This window comes from Mobula hypostoma, chromosome 23 (assembly GCF_963921235.1).
Source record: "Mobula hypostoma chromosome 23, sMobHyp1.1, whole genome shotgun sequence".
NCBI lineage: Eukaryota > Metazoa > Chordata > Chondrichthyes > Myliobatiformes > Myliobatidae > Mobula > Mobula hypostoma.
Genome location: NC_086119.1, coordinates 59,010,088 through 59,025,738, shown reverse-complemented (window position 1 = coordinate 59,025,738; position 15,651 = coordinate 59,010,088). Strand labels below are relative to the sequence as shown.

General features: G+C 39.6%; 1 protein-coding gene across 4 annotated transcripts in view; it reads left to right on the top strand.

Annotated features, from left to right (window-relative positions):
• The window catches only part of cabin1 (calcineurin binding protein 1), a 693,325-nt gene that overhangs the window by 468,768 nt on the left and 208,906 nt on the right, over window positions 1-15,651 (top strand). For all 4 annotated transcript variants that reach the window (XM_063031768.1, XM_063031766.1, XM_063031767.1 and 1 more), the window contains exons 30-31: window positions 8,031-8,127; window positions 8,894-9,523. In XM_063031768.1, coding sequence (XP_062887838.1) covers window positions 8,031-8,127; window positions 8,894-9,523 — 727 coding nt within the window. The remainder of the gene's footprint in view (window positions 1-8,030; window positions 8,128-8,893; window positions 9,524-15,651) is intronic.

The window sequence follows — 15,651 nt, the reverse complement described above, 5'->3', positions numbered from 1 at the left end:
ATAAGAAAGAACATTGTGGCAATCCAGTGTCTTCACCCTGTGTCTTACTGTAAGTAATCTCTGTAGCTATTATATAACTGAAGTCTCTTCAAAATTTCCTGTAGTGTCTGCTTACGTATTGTAGTGCAGTTTTGAGTTGCCTGCCGAGCAGATATTGCCATTTTAACCTGTATTGGAACTGCTATCTTCCTTTTTTTGACATGTGCAGTTTCACACGAATCGCATACATGCATTTTAGAAATTGCTGTCTACAGATCAAATACGGAGGACTCTGACTGTTTTCTCCCTTCTGTTTCACTTGTTCAATATGAAAAAGAATCATTGCTGAATAATTTCTACTCAGATATCATAGCATGATACCTATGGTTGTATTTACCCCCTACATACTGGAATACATGCTAGATTACATGCTAGAATACAAACGTAAATAGGGATTTGTTTTAAATATAAATTTTACTAATCAGTGTTTAAGAATGAGTATCCATATAATGAATAAACACTGACGCTGTTATAGTTTCTCTCCATGACTCCATCCCCCTGTGATTTATCACACGCCGTGTCCAGGGTGTTAGTTGTTCGTTCATCATTGACGTCGATGAGGACCTCGACACCATAATGATGGTGTTGAGACTAGCGCGTGATTTGGATTTAAGTGAGGGAAAGTTGCGCAGCGTCAGCCTCACTCTCTCTTCCCAATTCCCATCTGGATCCAGTGGCAAGACAGAGTCTGGATGGCTGGAGATGGGACTAGGCGCAGTGGATGACCAGGATGTCTTCTGTGTCTTGTCCTGCTCTACACGTTCCACGACGCTTGCAGAGACCGCCTTCTTGACCGTTGGACCTTCCATTGGTCTCGTCCGCTCAATCCGCCGGAGTCTGTCTTCACATAAGACAACTCCCTATCTCACCGAGGGTTTGAGACCTGTCTGCTACCCTCACCTGGTTTAGCCGGCTTGCTGAAGCCGTTGCCCGGGGTGTGGCCGCTGTCGCATGCAAACAGCTACGGGGAGCCACAGGTGAGAGCTGAGTGCCAGGTGGGGACCAAAGGTGGACTAACTGCCCTGAAAAGGACGTGACATGTTCCCCCACCAGAGGTGCTACCCCTCCCTGACGCCCCATACGGTGTTAGTAATAATAAAGCTCATTCCCATTTTATGGCTTCTCTAACTTCTGCTTGTCCTTGCCTTTCCGGAAAGTATTGACCTACACAGTTCAATTCTACACATATCAGTAGTTTAGTACCACATCAATGGATATTCTTCATTTGTCAACACAGAATGTAAGAACATAAGAAAATGGAAGCAGTAGTAAGCCATTTGGCCCTCCAAGCCTATCCTGCCAGTCACTGGCTGATCTACGACAGATTCAGTTTCCTTTTATTGAAGCTCCCAGTGTCCTCAATTTCCTAATCTTTCAAAAATGGTTCTACTTCCTTTTTAAATACCCCTAATGGTCTGGCCTCCATAATACTCAGGTAGGAAATTCCACAATGTGAGAAGTCCTTATGCATTTTATTTTTAAATAACTACCCCTCATCATAGACCTGTGTCTCCTCATTCTCCCTCATTATCTCCACTGCCCTAGCCTCCTTAAGAACTCGTTTGTTTTCCGAAAATCAAAAGAATATAGATTAATTTCTTCATCTACTCATGAGGTTTAGGCTGATGCTCTGGTGGAGAAATGAGGCAGTATTATATTGTCTGAATGAAGTCCTTCAGATAGTAGACTTTTCTTCTTTCAGGTGGACTTAGTCAAGGAGTTTTCAGCAGCTTTTTATCCAGTATTCCTCTCATTGGTTGTAATGCATTTCAGGTAATTGTGGAAGATTGGTAAATTTAGCATAAACTTGTGTGCTCATTTGAAATTTCTAGCCAAAGCTGGTGGTGATGGGGTGGGGAGAGGTGGAAGGACCTTTATTGCTGCATTCAAAATCTATTTGTATCAAGATATTAGATGTGGGGAAAAGTGATGACAGGTAAAACAGAGCCCAGGCTTTTGGTTTTAACTTGGATAATTGTTCGAGTAGCTTTTGTAAGCTCATATTATATATTCTTGAAATGTCCCTTGTATATAGATCCTGGATTTACTCTACTGGAAACCTCCTCTGCTAAAACCACATCACTCAGTACCTTCTCGGCAACAGTCATGTTTTGTGGGTGTGGCATCATATTTTAGTTTGCATTATACTAATACAATGCTTAGAGGTAATATGGGAATGCTACTACTACACAAAACTGCAGACAATTCATAGATTGAACATGTATCAAGCGAGAAGTACTATTTTCTGGAGATTTTGTAAAATACATAAGAAATACATACAGGCAGTGAAATGACTTTGATAACACTGGGCAACAAAAATTTTGCTTCCTGAATACTTCAGGGGTATCTTATGGATTTTGGGCTGCTGATCAGGAAAATAGCCATGAAATTTCCCCAAAATGCACTATTTTTAAAAAAATTGCCGATATTTGTTATTTTAATTCATAATTCACGTCAGAATAACAGATGCCAAGATTAAAGAAGGCATTTTTGTTGGACCACAATCAAACGGGTAATCAGTGACAGGCACTTCGAAGAACTTCCAGTGAGACCGGAGAAAACCACATGGTCGGTATCCAAGGATGTTGAAAATTTTTTTTTAGCAACTTATGGAGTACCAAACTATATGCACTGCAGCTGGTTGACATCATGCTTCAAGCATACAAAACTGTACAGTGCAATATATAAAGATTCATTTTCTGCATTCCCATTTAGACTTCTTCCTGCAAATCTTGATGCTGTCAGTGACCAAAGGTTTCATTGCGGAAATGGAGCAATGGTATCGGTAGCTAGGATCCAACAGTGCTGGCTGATCATTGTTGGACACTTAAGCAAGAAGCTCCAGACACCGAGTACAAACGAAAATCATCAGCACTTAAAAACATTATGTTCAATAAAAGTTAATTTCACGTTTCTCCAAATTTCTACGTTAAACAAGTAGTCTGAAATTATATTTGTGTTCAACTTCAATTGGTCTTCCATAAACAAAAAAAAAATGATGAGGAAGCAACATTTTCAAAAAAATTTGTTGTCCAGTGTAATAGACTCCTTCAAATTTTTAAAATTTATGTTACTTAAAGAATCTGATTTCAGTGAAATGATTTAAGTAAAAATAATAATCAAGCTCATTAATAATTATATAAAAATCCACTGGTTCAGTGATGTCCTTTGCTTATCTAGTCCGGTGTACCTGTGACCCCCAAACGACATTAACCAGTTTGACTTTTAACTGTTGGCTGAGTAAACTCGTATTATATGACATTGAAGAATAATTCACCTTCAAAAGATGAATTGCAATGTAACTAGAGGGTGGTTCGTAAATATTGATGGCATTGCCAGGATGGCTAGCTTCCAAGAAAATCAGAAAGACTGATCCAGACTTTGCTGTAGGTGCCATGAAAGCCAAAAAAATCCCCACAACCTTTTGCCAGAAAAGGAAAGGGTTAGAATATGAGATACCATGAGATATATATAAAATATTACATTTTATGAGATAAACTCTGAAAATAGCTTCAAATTAACTGTGACAGCAAGATTAAAGTACTTAACCTTTATGTAAGTGAGAATTGCTTTTAAATTAAGATTAGTCTTGCATGCATTGGCATAGGAGTGTTCGAGCGGAGTCAGATTTTTCACTGAGCAGATTCAAGTTCTAAATGGATAAGCTTCCAAAGCCTATTATAATTCTTTTAAGGCAACTGGTCAAAAAATATGTATTAACAGATTGAAATATATATATTTCTTATCTGGCCAGCCTCCATTTGGTAAGAATTGGCTATTGTTTAAAGGAACATTTCCTGGCACTGATTGTTTTGGGAAAAAGCATATGTTGTGTCTGTGATTTTGACAAGGATGTCATGTTCTTTTCCATTGTAGTCAGGAGGCATATTCAATTAGCCTACATTAAAGAACCTGCTTGAGTTTTTTTTTGGAGTCCCACGTTGTGCAAGGATAAATATATTTGAAAGAGTTTACATTTACAGATTATTGTTTTCAGTGATAAGTTTAACTATATTAGAACCATCTAAAGACAGCTTTGTATGGCAGCTGCCTTATCTTCTTTACTCAGTACACCTTTGGTTGGCTGTTTCATGGTTTGTAACCTCCTTTGACAGGTGCCCAAATTAATACCATACAGCAAAAGTTCTCTTTGAAAACTACATCCTTTCTTTGTTGCTTACCATTATTGCTATACTTGTCACATTTCTTTCAAAGTTCAAAAGTTAAAGGCAAATTTATTTCTAGATACATGTACTGTGTGTTACTATATACAACCCTGAGATTCATTTTCTTGTGGGCATACTCAATAAATCGAATAACCATAATAGAATCAATGAAAGACCGCACCAACAGGGCGGACAAACCAGTTTGCAAAAGGCAACAAACTGTGCAAATACAAAAAGGAAAGAAAAAAAAATTAATAAATCTCCGATAAATACAAAGAACATGAGATAAAGAGGCCTTGGAAGTGAGTCCATAGGTACTGGGAATAGTTCAGTGATGGTCTATTCACTGTGTAGTGTACACTGTGCAAGTGTAGTCAAGTGAAGTTATCTCCTCTGCTTCAGGAGCCTGATGATTGTGGAGTAACAACTATTCCTGAATCTGGTGGTGTGAGTCCTGAAGCTCTTGTACCACCTTCCTGGTGGCAGCAGTGAGAAGAGGGCATGGCCTGGGTGGTAGAGGTCCTTGATAAGGTTGCTGCTTTCCTGTAACAACGTTCTGTGTAGATGTGCTCTATGGTGAGGAGGGTTTTACCCATGATGGACTGGGCCTTACCCACAACTTTTTCTAGGATTTTTCATTGAAGGGCATTGGTGTTCCAAACCAGACATTAAAAACAGAGCATTTTATTCAAATTTGATCTGAAGTTATTTAAAAATCTGTTCTTGCGCTGAAGTACTATAGACATAATGCAGGAGAACTTTGATCTCAGAACTATTTTCCTTGGGGTATGAATTTCTTCTTATTCATTCATGTGCTGTGGGCAAGTCATGCATCTATTACCTTCTTAATGGCATTTGAACTGACTAACTTGCTGGGTAGAAATGGGGCAGTTGTGCCTAACAAACTCTTGTGACTTGAGAGTTAGAGGTTGGTCACATTGGCCAGCAGATTATAGATTGCCATTGAACTTGATGGGGTTATGCAACACTTGTAATCAATGTCAATGGACTGCACAAGTATAGTCACTGTGCTACTTCAGTCATTGGTTAAAAGCTTGGTGTGAAAGGTAGAGGGAGGGTTTGGAGAACATCCAGGATGTAACTTCAGACCTTGGGGATTTATAGAACACAGAATATAGAACAGTACAGGCCCTTCGGCCCACAATGTTGTGCCGACCCTCAAACCCTGCCTCCCATATAACCCCCCACCTTAAATTCCTCCATATACCTGTCTAGTAGTCTCTTAAACTTCACTAATGTATCTGCCTCCACCACTGACTCAGACAGTGCATTCCACGCACCAACCACTCTCTGAGTAAAAAAACTTTCCTTTAATATCCCCCTTGAACTTCCCACCGCTTACCTTAAAGCCATGTCCTCTTGTATTGAGCAGTGGTGCCCTGGGGAAGAGGCACTGGCTATCCACTCTATCTATTCCTCTTAATATCTTGTACACCTCTATCGTGTCTCCTCTCATCCTCCTTCTCTCCAAAGAGTAAAGCCCTAGCTCCCTTAATCTCTGATTATAATCCATACTTTCTAAACCAGGCAGCATCCTGGTAAATCTCCTCTACCCTTTCCAATGCTTCCACATCCTTCCTATAGTGAGGCGACCAGAACTGGACACAGTACTCCAAGTGTACCCTAACCAGAGTTTTATAGAGCTGCATCATTACATCGCAACTCTTAAACTCTACCCCTCGATTTATGAAAGCTAACACCCCATAAGCTTTCTTAACTACCCTATCTACCTGTGAGGCAACTTTCAGGGATCTATGGACATGTACCCCCAGATCCCTCTGGTCCTCCTCACTATCAAGTATCCTGCCATTTACTTTGTACTCTGCCTTGGAGTTTGTCCTTCCAAAGTGTACCACCTCACACTTTTCCGGGTTGAACTCCATCTGCCACTTCTCAGCCCACTTCTGCATCCTATCAATGTCTCTTTGCAATCTTTGACAATCCTCTACACTATCTACAACACCACCAACCTTTGTGTCGTCTGCAAACTTGCCAACCCACCCTTCTACCCCCACATCCAGGTCGTTAATAAAAATCACGAAAAGTAGATGTCCCAGAACAGATCCTTGTGGGACACCACTAGTCACAACCCTCCAATCTGAATGTACTCCCTCCACCAAGACACTGTGCCTTCTGCAGGCAAGCCAATTCTGAATCCACCTGACCAAACTTCCCTGGATCCCATGCCTTCTGACTTTCTGAATAAGCATACCGTGTGGAACATTGTCAAATGCCTTACTAAAATCCATGTAGATCACATCCACTGCACTACCCTCATCTATATGCCTGGTCACCTCCTCAAAGAACTCTATTAGGCTTGTTAGACACGATCTGCCCTTCACAAAGCCATGCTGACTGTCCCTGATCAGACCATGATTCCCTAAATGTCGATAGATCCTATCTCTAAAAATCTTTTTCAACAGCTTTCCCACCACAGACGTAAGGCTCACTGGTCTATAATTACCCGGACTATCCCTACTACCTTTTTTGAACAAGGGGACAACATTCGTCTCCCTCCAATCCTCCGGTACCATTCCCATGGATAATGAGGACATAAAGATCCTAGCCAAAGGCTCAGCAATCTCTTCCCTCACCTCGTGGAGCAGCCTGGGGAATATTCCGTCAGGCCCGAGGACTTATCCGTCCTAATGTATTTTAACAACTCCAACACCTCGTCTCCATTAATATCAACATGCTCCAGAACATCAACCTCACTCATATTGTCATCACCGTCATCAAGTTCCCTCTCATTGGTGAATACCGAGGAGAAATATTCATTGAGGACCTCGCTCACTTCCACAGCCTCCAGGCACATCTTCCCACCTTTATCTCTAATGGGTCCTACCTTCACTCCTGTCATCCTTTTGATCTTCACATAATTGAAGAATGCCTTGGGGTTTTCCTTTACCCTACTTGCCAAGGCCTTCTCATGCCCCCTTCTTGCTCTTCTCAGTCCTTTCTTAAGATCCTTTCTTGCTTCCCTATATTCCTCAATATTCCTAATATCCCCCTTGAACTTCCCACCCTTTACCTTAAAGCCATGTCCTCTTGTATTGAGCAGTGGTGCCCTGGGGAAGAGGCGCTGGCTATCCACTGTGGGTTCCTCTTAATATCTTGTATACCTCTATCATGTCTCCTCTCATCCTCCTTCTTTCCAAAGAGTAAAGCCCTAGCTCCCTTAAGATCTGATCATAATGCATACTCTCTAAACCAGGCAGCATCCTGGTAAAACTCCTCTGTACCATTTCCATTGCTTCCACATCAATAGGGGAAAGTCTGATTACCAACGGGAGTACCGAGAAGAGGGAAACTGACCAAGAGACCAGAGTATTTGACTAGTTGGATATTCTAGAAATAGGGAGGGGCAAGGTAGAGAGGTTTGAATGTAAGGAAATGATATAGGTCACAGAGTACAGGCATGAATGAAAATTGGAAAGCTATGAAACTTCCACATCTTTTTTATTTGCTGGGTTTCAGTTTCCTCCAAAAATTCAAAATGTCGCTACAACTCACTAAATATGCTGTCCTATACAAGCTAGTCTTTGAGTCAGTGTGGTGAAGCTGTTCTAACTTGCTTTGAAATCCACCATTGCATTTAGAGCTGGGACTTAATGCGCAAATGAAATTCGAAGTATTTACAAACACTGAGATGAGAAATGTGATTGTTCCTTTTTTAGAGTCGATTGAGATTTAGCTTCAGCTGCCATTGAAGAGATGACTCACATACAATACAAATTTGTGTGGCTCCATTAATCAATGTATAAAGGTCTGCTCTTATGGATTTCCCTCTGGTCTTCTCCACAGAAAATATTTACGTGATGTGGATCGTCAAGTGCTTGCCAAGCGGGCATTAATATTGACAGTAAAAGTGCTTGAGGACAACTTAAAGAAATTATCTGGGGTAATGCTATGAATTATTACATAGATAATTGTCAAGAATTTTTCTATGTGCCTTCTTTGTATTGGACAGTGTATAAAATTGCCTAGCCTGCTTTTTTACGACTGAAACAAAAGCAGGAAATGTGAGAATTTCTCAGTAGGTCAGACAGCATTGGTGGAAAACTTCACAAATGTTGTCCAATTTGCTGAGTGTTTCCAGCATTTTCTGCTCTTATTTAAGATATTCAGCGAATGGAATTCTTTGATTTTCTTTTTGCATCTGGTTAAAGTACTGCCTCTAGAAATGCTGACCGGTGTTGGGATAGAAATGTTGGGAACGGTGCAGATATCATACACGTGTTTCTAGGGATCTGAATTTTTTGGCTTGTAAGCTATGCTTATGTTTTATGTTACTTTCCAAGCTATTCAAAGCAACATTGTGGCACTTCTGGTGAGGGAGACTGAAGTCTAGGTTTGTGACTGCACAGATTACAAGTTCTCACATCAGGAATACCATTGCCCCTGATAGTTGTGGGTAAATGAGATGAAGGATCTTCTGTCAGGCTGTAAGATCTTCTGTAATGAAACAAGAAGGTAATGAGAGTCGAGTCCTTTTCTAACCTATGCACTGCAGCACTGTGGATATCCACAGGTTAAAAAGAATTAGGTGGATGTGAATCAATGGAGAAGGCATGGGGACATTTGCTTTGAAATAAGTGTCAAAGTAAGCCACTATTTAATGGGTTTGTGTAATGAATGCTCCAACATTTTTCCATCTCATTACTTAGGTATCCGAAGATCAGGTTCCAAAATCAATAATTCCTCCAATGGGGGAAATGACATCGGATGTTTCAAACAAGCCAAATGCTGAGGAGCACAAAGGTGATGTGGCAAAAAAACCCACCATCACTGAGGGGCCTTTAAAAAATACAGAAAATGGAGTAAAGGATATTCCAAGGGACCAAACTCCGAAATGCGTGGAGATGGAACAAGTGGAAGCAGTTCTGGGTGAGCTCGGTAAACCATACACTGGCACAGGTGAACCAATGGAACTTGATAGCTCTGCTGCACAAGGAATATTGGAGTTTTCATTCAAGCCTCCTGGTGGTTCGGATACAGACCACAGCAAAACTGTTGGCCTCACTGAGGGGAAGGGCTCTGAATGCAAACCTGCTGAACTTTCTTTGGAGGAGCTGAGTATCAGTTCAAAACAGCAAGGATCAACAGGGTCATACGTTGTGGCCAACCAACTGGTCAGAAAAATGGGCAGGAAGAGAAAACTGATAGATGACACTGAATCTGGGAAAACTCTACTGCTGGATGCATACAGAGTCTGGCAGCAAGGTCAAAAGGTTATGACTGTTGATCTTGGGAAGATTGAGAAAATCATGTCGGAGACCTACATGCTGATCAAGCAGGTAAGGCATGGATATTGCGACGTGAACAAAGTCACTGGAGAGACACCGAAGCTAGTGGATATAGAAGTGTTTTATTCAAAAAAACGAGCAGCAGGCATCATATTGAGACAATCTTGGAAAAAGAGGCCTCTCGACCAATAGTATGTGACAGTTTTATATGCTAAAGATCAAAGGTAACAGCAGGACAATTCTATAGTTACAATGTGTCCACAATGCTTTCTTTAAATTACATACAGTGGCATGCAAAAGTTTGGGCAGCCCTGGTCAAAATTTTTGTTACTGTGAATAGCTAAGCGAATAAAAGATGAACTGATTTCCAAAAGGCATAAAGTTAAAGATGACACATTTCTTTAATATTTTAAGCAAGAAACCTTTTTTATTTCCATCTTTTACAGTTTCAAAATAACAAAAAAGGAAAAGGGCCCGAAGCAAAAGTTTGGGCACCCTGCATGGAAGTACTTAGTAACACCCCCTTTGGCAAGTGTCACAGCTTGTAAATGCTTTTTGTAGCTAGCTAAGAGTCTTTCAATTCTTGTTTGGTGATTTTCGCCCTTTCTTCCTTGCAAAAGGCTTCTAGTTCTGAGAGATTCTTGGGCCGTCTTGCATGCACTGCTCTTTTGAGGTCTATCCACAGATTCTCAATGATCTTTAGGTCAGGGGACTGTGAGGGCCATGGCAAAACCTTCAGCTTGCGCCTCTTGAGGTGGTCCATTGTGGATTTTGAGGTGTGTTTAGGTTCATTATCCTGTTGTAGAAGCCATCCCCTTTTCATCTTCGGCTGTTTTTACAGACGGTGTGATGTTTGCCTCCAGAATTTGCTGGTAGTTAATTGAATTCATTCTTCCCTCTACCAGTAAATGTTCACTGTGCCACTGGCTGCAACACAAACCCAAAGCATGATCGATCCACCCCCGTGCTTAACAGTTGGAGAGGGGTTCTTTTCATGAAATTCTGCACCCTTTTTTCTCCAAACATACCTTTGCTCATTACGGCCAAAAAGTTCTATTCAAAAGGTTCAAAGGAACATCTAAACAAGCCTGATGCATTTTGGAAACAAGTCCTGTGAACTGATCAAGTTAAAATATAACTTTTGGGCCTTAATGAGCAAAGAGCTCAAAAGAGCAGTGCATGCAAGATGGCCCAAGAATCTCACAGAACTAGAAGCCTTTTGCAAGGAAGAAAGGGCAAGAACTCCCAAACAAGAATTGAAAGACTCTTAGCTGGCTACAAAAAGCGTTTACAAGCTGTGATACTTGCCAAAGGGGGTGTTACTAAGTACTGCCATGCAGGGTGCCCAAACTTTTGCTTCTGGCCCTTTTCCTTTTTCTTATTTTGAAACTGTAAAAGATGGAAATGAAAAAGTTTTCTTACTTAAAATATTAAAGAAATATGTCATCTTTACTTTCATGCCTTTTGGAAATCAGTTCATCTTTTACTCGCTTAGCTATTCACAGTAACAGAAATTTTGACAAGGGGTGCCCAAACTTTTGCATGCCACTGTATGGCTTTCACACACCTTCTTCGCACCCACACTCCAATCATTCAAAACGAATATTAATCTCCACTGACCCTCGACCACATACAGGCTTCTGAAATCTAATTGTCTTAAGCTGCATTTTAAATCCAACCTACAATTCACATTCAAATCTGAAAATTGGTTGCTGGTGAAATTAATATTTGCTATATACCTTAACAGATATTATGTTTTAAAAGTTTATTCTTCAGAGAAATATTTATATTGGATTTTTTAAAAATGTAAAAGGCATCTCAAAATGTTGCTTGGTAAAGTGTCATAGTATCATCTGCAAGTACACTTGGTTATGAATTCTGTGGAGTATATTTATTTTTAAACGCACTTTGTCCTTTCAATATGGCCTTAGGATTAGTGTGACATTGTGCTGAGTTGTGTCTGTATCATGTCAAACAATTTAATTTGCGTCATGTCAAAGAGATGCAGGAATGTCTTAATCTGGGGGTAGCTATGTGTCCCTGGTAAAGGCAAATGAGAGTAAATGTAATAAGTTTCTGGATATTGGTGAAGACTTTGTCTACTGAAACAAAGATGACAGATTGTAGAGATGTCTTCCTTGTAGTAAATACATCTTATGTGCACAATGGTAATGGTTTTTGATAAAAATAAATTCCAAGTTCTTGGGTGAGAGTATCTCTGAGGACCTAACCTTGATGCAACATATTGATGAAGCTATAAAGAAGGCAAACAGCAGTTATATTTCATTAGGAGTTTGAAGAGATTTGGTTTGTCAACTAACACACTCAAACTTCTACAAATGTACCATGGAGAACATTCTGATTGGCTGCAGCACTGTTCTGATATTGGTGTGGGGAACTGCACAAGATCAAAGTAAGATGCAGAAATTTGCAAAATTAGTCAGCTCCATCATGCATACTTGCCTCCATAGTATGCAAGATATCTTCAAGGAGCGGTGCCTTAGGAAGGAGCCTTATTAATGACCTCCATGACCCAGGACATGCCCTCTTCTCATTGTTACCATCTGGAAGGAGATACAGAAGCCTGAAGGCACACACTCAGTGATTCAGGAACAGCTTCAACCCATCTGCCATCCAGTTTCTAAATGTACATTTAACCCATGAACACTACCTCACTACTTTTTTATTTCAATTTTGTTTTGCACTACCTATTTTAACTTAACTATTTAATAGATATAAATATATACATGTATTTACTGTAATGCATTTTTTCTCTGTTTATTTATCATGTACTTCATTGTACTGCTGCTGTACAGTTAATAAATTTCATGACATATGCTGGTGATATTAAACCTGATTCTGATAAAGAACCAAACTTTCCTCAAATTGTGAGGTGTACGATGGGTGTTTGATAAGTTTGTGGCTTAAGGTAGAAGGAGTCAATTTTAGAAAACCTAGCACATTTATTTCTCCTACATTTACACAATTAGCCCAGCGGCCGTGGAGCATACTGATCCCTTCTTTGTAGAAGTCAGTGTCTTGCACCTCCAGAAAGTGGTCCACAGCAGGAGTGATTGATAAGTTCATGTCCTAAGGTGGAAGGAGATGAGTTATTAACTTCAAACTTTCTGCGTTTTCACTCAAAGAGTTGAACCGCATGTGCATGTAACAAGAGCTGTATAACTTATCTCCTAAGGCCACAAACTTATCAATCACCCCTGCTGTGGACCACCTGGAGGTCCAAGACACTCTCGTTACATGCACGTGCACAATGAGAGGGCATGTTGAACTCTTTGAGTAATTATGCAGAAAGTTTGAAGTTAATAACTCATCTCCATCTGCCTTAGGCCATGAACTTATCAATCACCTCTGCAGTGGACCACTTCTACAAAAAAGGGATCCATATGCTCCACGACCGCTGGACTAAGTGTGTACATGTAGGAGGGGACTATGTTAAAAAATAAATGTGCTAGGTTTAAAAAAAAAATAATCAATTAAAAAAAATCAATCCTGGAATATGTATGATGGACGTGAGAGAAAAACGAATATTCCTTGTCTACTGGATGAAAAAAATGCCAAGCATCAACAATACCACATTTCATTTAAAAAGATTTAATAAACACGGCTGATTTATTTAGTATCATTAGTTTAGAAGATGAATGATCTAAAGCTGGATTTAAGCAACAATTAAAGTCTCCACCCATCACCAATGCATACAGACTTAGATCTGGCAAAAATAAAAAAAAAACGCTCAAAGAGATCTGGGTCATCTATATTTGGAGCATACACATTGGCAAATACCGTTAGTTTGTTATTTAGTTTCCCTGATACTATAACAGAATGCCCATTAGTATCAGAAATTACCTTATGTTGAACAAAGGAAACTTTATTATCTATAAGAATCAAAACCGCTCTGCCTTTGGCCTGAAACGAGGAATGGAAATGAGACCCTCTCCATCGATTAAAAAGGCGTGAATTGTCACACTTGCGTACATGGGTTTCTTGAAGAAAAACAATTGGTACCTTAAATTTTTTAATATAGGCAAAAATCTTATTTCTTTTCACAGGGTGATTTAGCCTTTTCACGTTAAAACTAAGTAAATTAATACTTTCACCCATTTTAAAACTGTTTATAAGAAAGGTTAAAGTAGCAATCAAAGAAATGTATATTAAACCCAAATAATATACCTTGAGATATACTAGCTAAGCAACAGAATTGACTGGATTCCCAAATCAGCTTCAAGAAAAAAGAACTCCCCATCCCTGTCCCCCTCACTCCTCCCAAAGGGAGAAAATCAGTCAAAGAACAATCGCTATCTACCCCCACTGAAAACATCCCCTTAGAAAGCCTGTTGGAACCGCTCCAAAAAATTCAAAGTTATTTACTGTTCCAACCAAGACTAAATAATATACAGTAAAAAGTCAAGTTTAGACAGGTTTATCAAACAGAAAGAGCAATTATTCATACTGAAAAATATTAAGCAGTCATTTTTTAATAATATATAGTATTTCTGTTTATGCAAGATTATTAATCTATTCAATATATATATACAGTCATTTTTTCTTGGTCTAAAAATTCTTGCGTCTGCTCCTTCGTACAAAATCATTTAAATGATCCATCTTCCATTGTGATTCTCAGTCGAGCTGGAAAATGAAGAGAAGGCTTAAAATTTTGGCTGTAAAGCTCCACCATAACTTTTTTAAACTTAACACGTTCTGCCATAACTTCTGATGAAAAATCTTCAACAATACGAATCTTCTGACCTTGGTAGTCAATCATACCTTTTCCACAGGCATCATGAATCAGACGGTCCTTTATTTGAAATTCATGGAAACATATAATGACTGATCTTGGTTTTGATTTTGAAGTTGATCCGTAGATAGGCGATCTGTGAGCACGATCAATCAAAGGCAGAGACTTCGTAATATCAGGGAATAATTCCATCAGAAGATTTGCAAAGAATTCTTTAGGAATTCTCCTTCCGTTTGCTCTTTAAGTCCCAAGATTCATAAGTTGTTCCTCCTACTTCTGTTTTCCGAATCAATAATCTTCTGTCTCAGTATTTCATTGGACTTGGATTGTTTTTCATATAGCTTTTGCAAATCATCTATTCTCTCATCCAGTATAGTAATAACCTCTTGGTGTTCCTTTATCTTCTTATCAAGCTCGGTTACAGTTGCCTGAATATCGTCTAATTTCATACCTACTTGTTTAATTTCAGCGCTGTTATTGCGAATCAGCCGACGCTTCTTTTCTGAATTGTTGAAACTCCTCAGTATGCTTTTGAATAGCTTCCAAAGCTGCTTTGGTAGTCATAGTAATATGATAACCTATCTAACAGTAGCATTTTAAAAGGTTGGAAACAAAAGTAAGTAAGTTAGGAGCACCAGCAGAGAGCTGTTACTCCATCAGTGACCAGCAGGCAAATCCGAGATAGTTTTCTTGACACCACAGTATCAGAAAGATGACTTCTTCCCTGCAGGCCACCTTGTTATTGTTTGAGATTAGGCCAATCAATGTAGTGTCGTAGAGAAAGATTTGGAGAAAGAGCAAGGAAGTGGCAGATGGAATACAATGTTGGGAAGTGTATGGTCATGCACTTAGACAGAAGAAATAAAAGCCTAGACTATTTTCTCAATGGAGAGAGAATTTATAAATCAGAGGTGCAAATTGACCTGGGAGCCCCTGTGCATGATTCCTAAAGGTTAGCTTGCAGGTTGAGTCGGTGGTGTGGAAGGCAAACGCAATTTTAGCATTCATTTTGAGAGGACAAGATATAAAAGCACAGATGTAATGTTGAGGTTTTTTTAAGGCACTGGTGAGGCCTTGTTTGGAGTATTGTGAGCAGTTTTAGGCCCCTTAGCTAAGAAAGAGTGAGCTCAAACTGGAGAGGATTCAAAGGAAGTTCATGAAAATAACTCTGGGATTTGAAAGGCTTATTGTATGAGGAGTGCTTGATGGCTCTGGGCCTGTACTTGCTATAATCCAGAAGAATAAAGAACCTATCTCTCTGAAACCTATCAAATGTTGAAAGGCCTCAATAGAGTGAATGTAGAGAGGATGTATCCTATACATGAGAAAATCTGCAGATGCTGGAAATTCAAACCAACACACAAAATGCTGGAGGAACTCAGCCGGCCAGGCTGCATCTATGGAAAAGATTTAACTGTCAGCATCT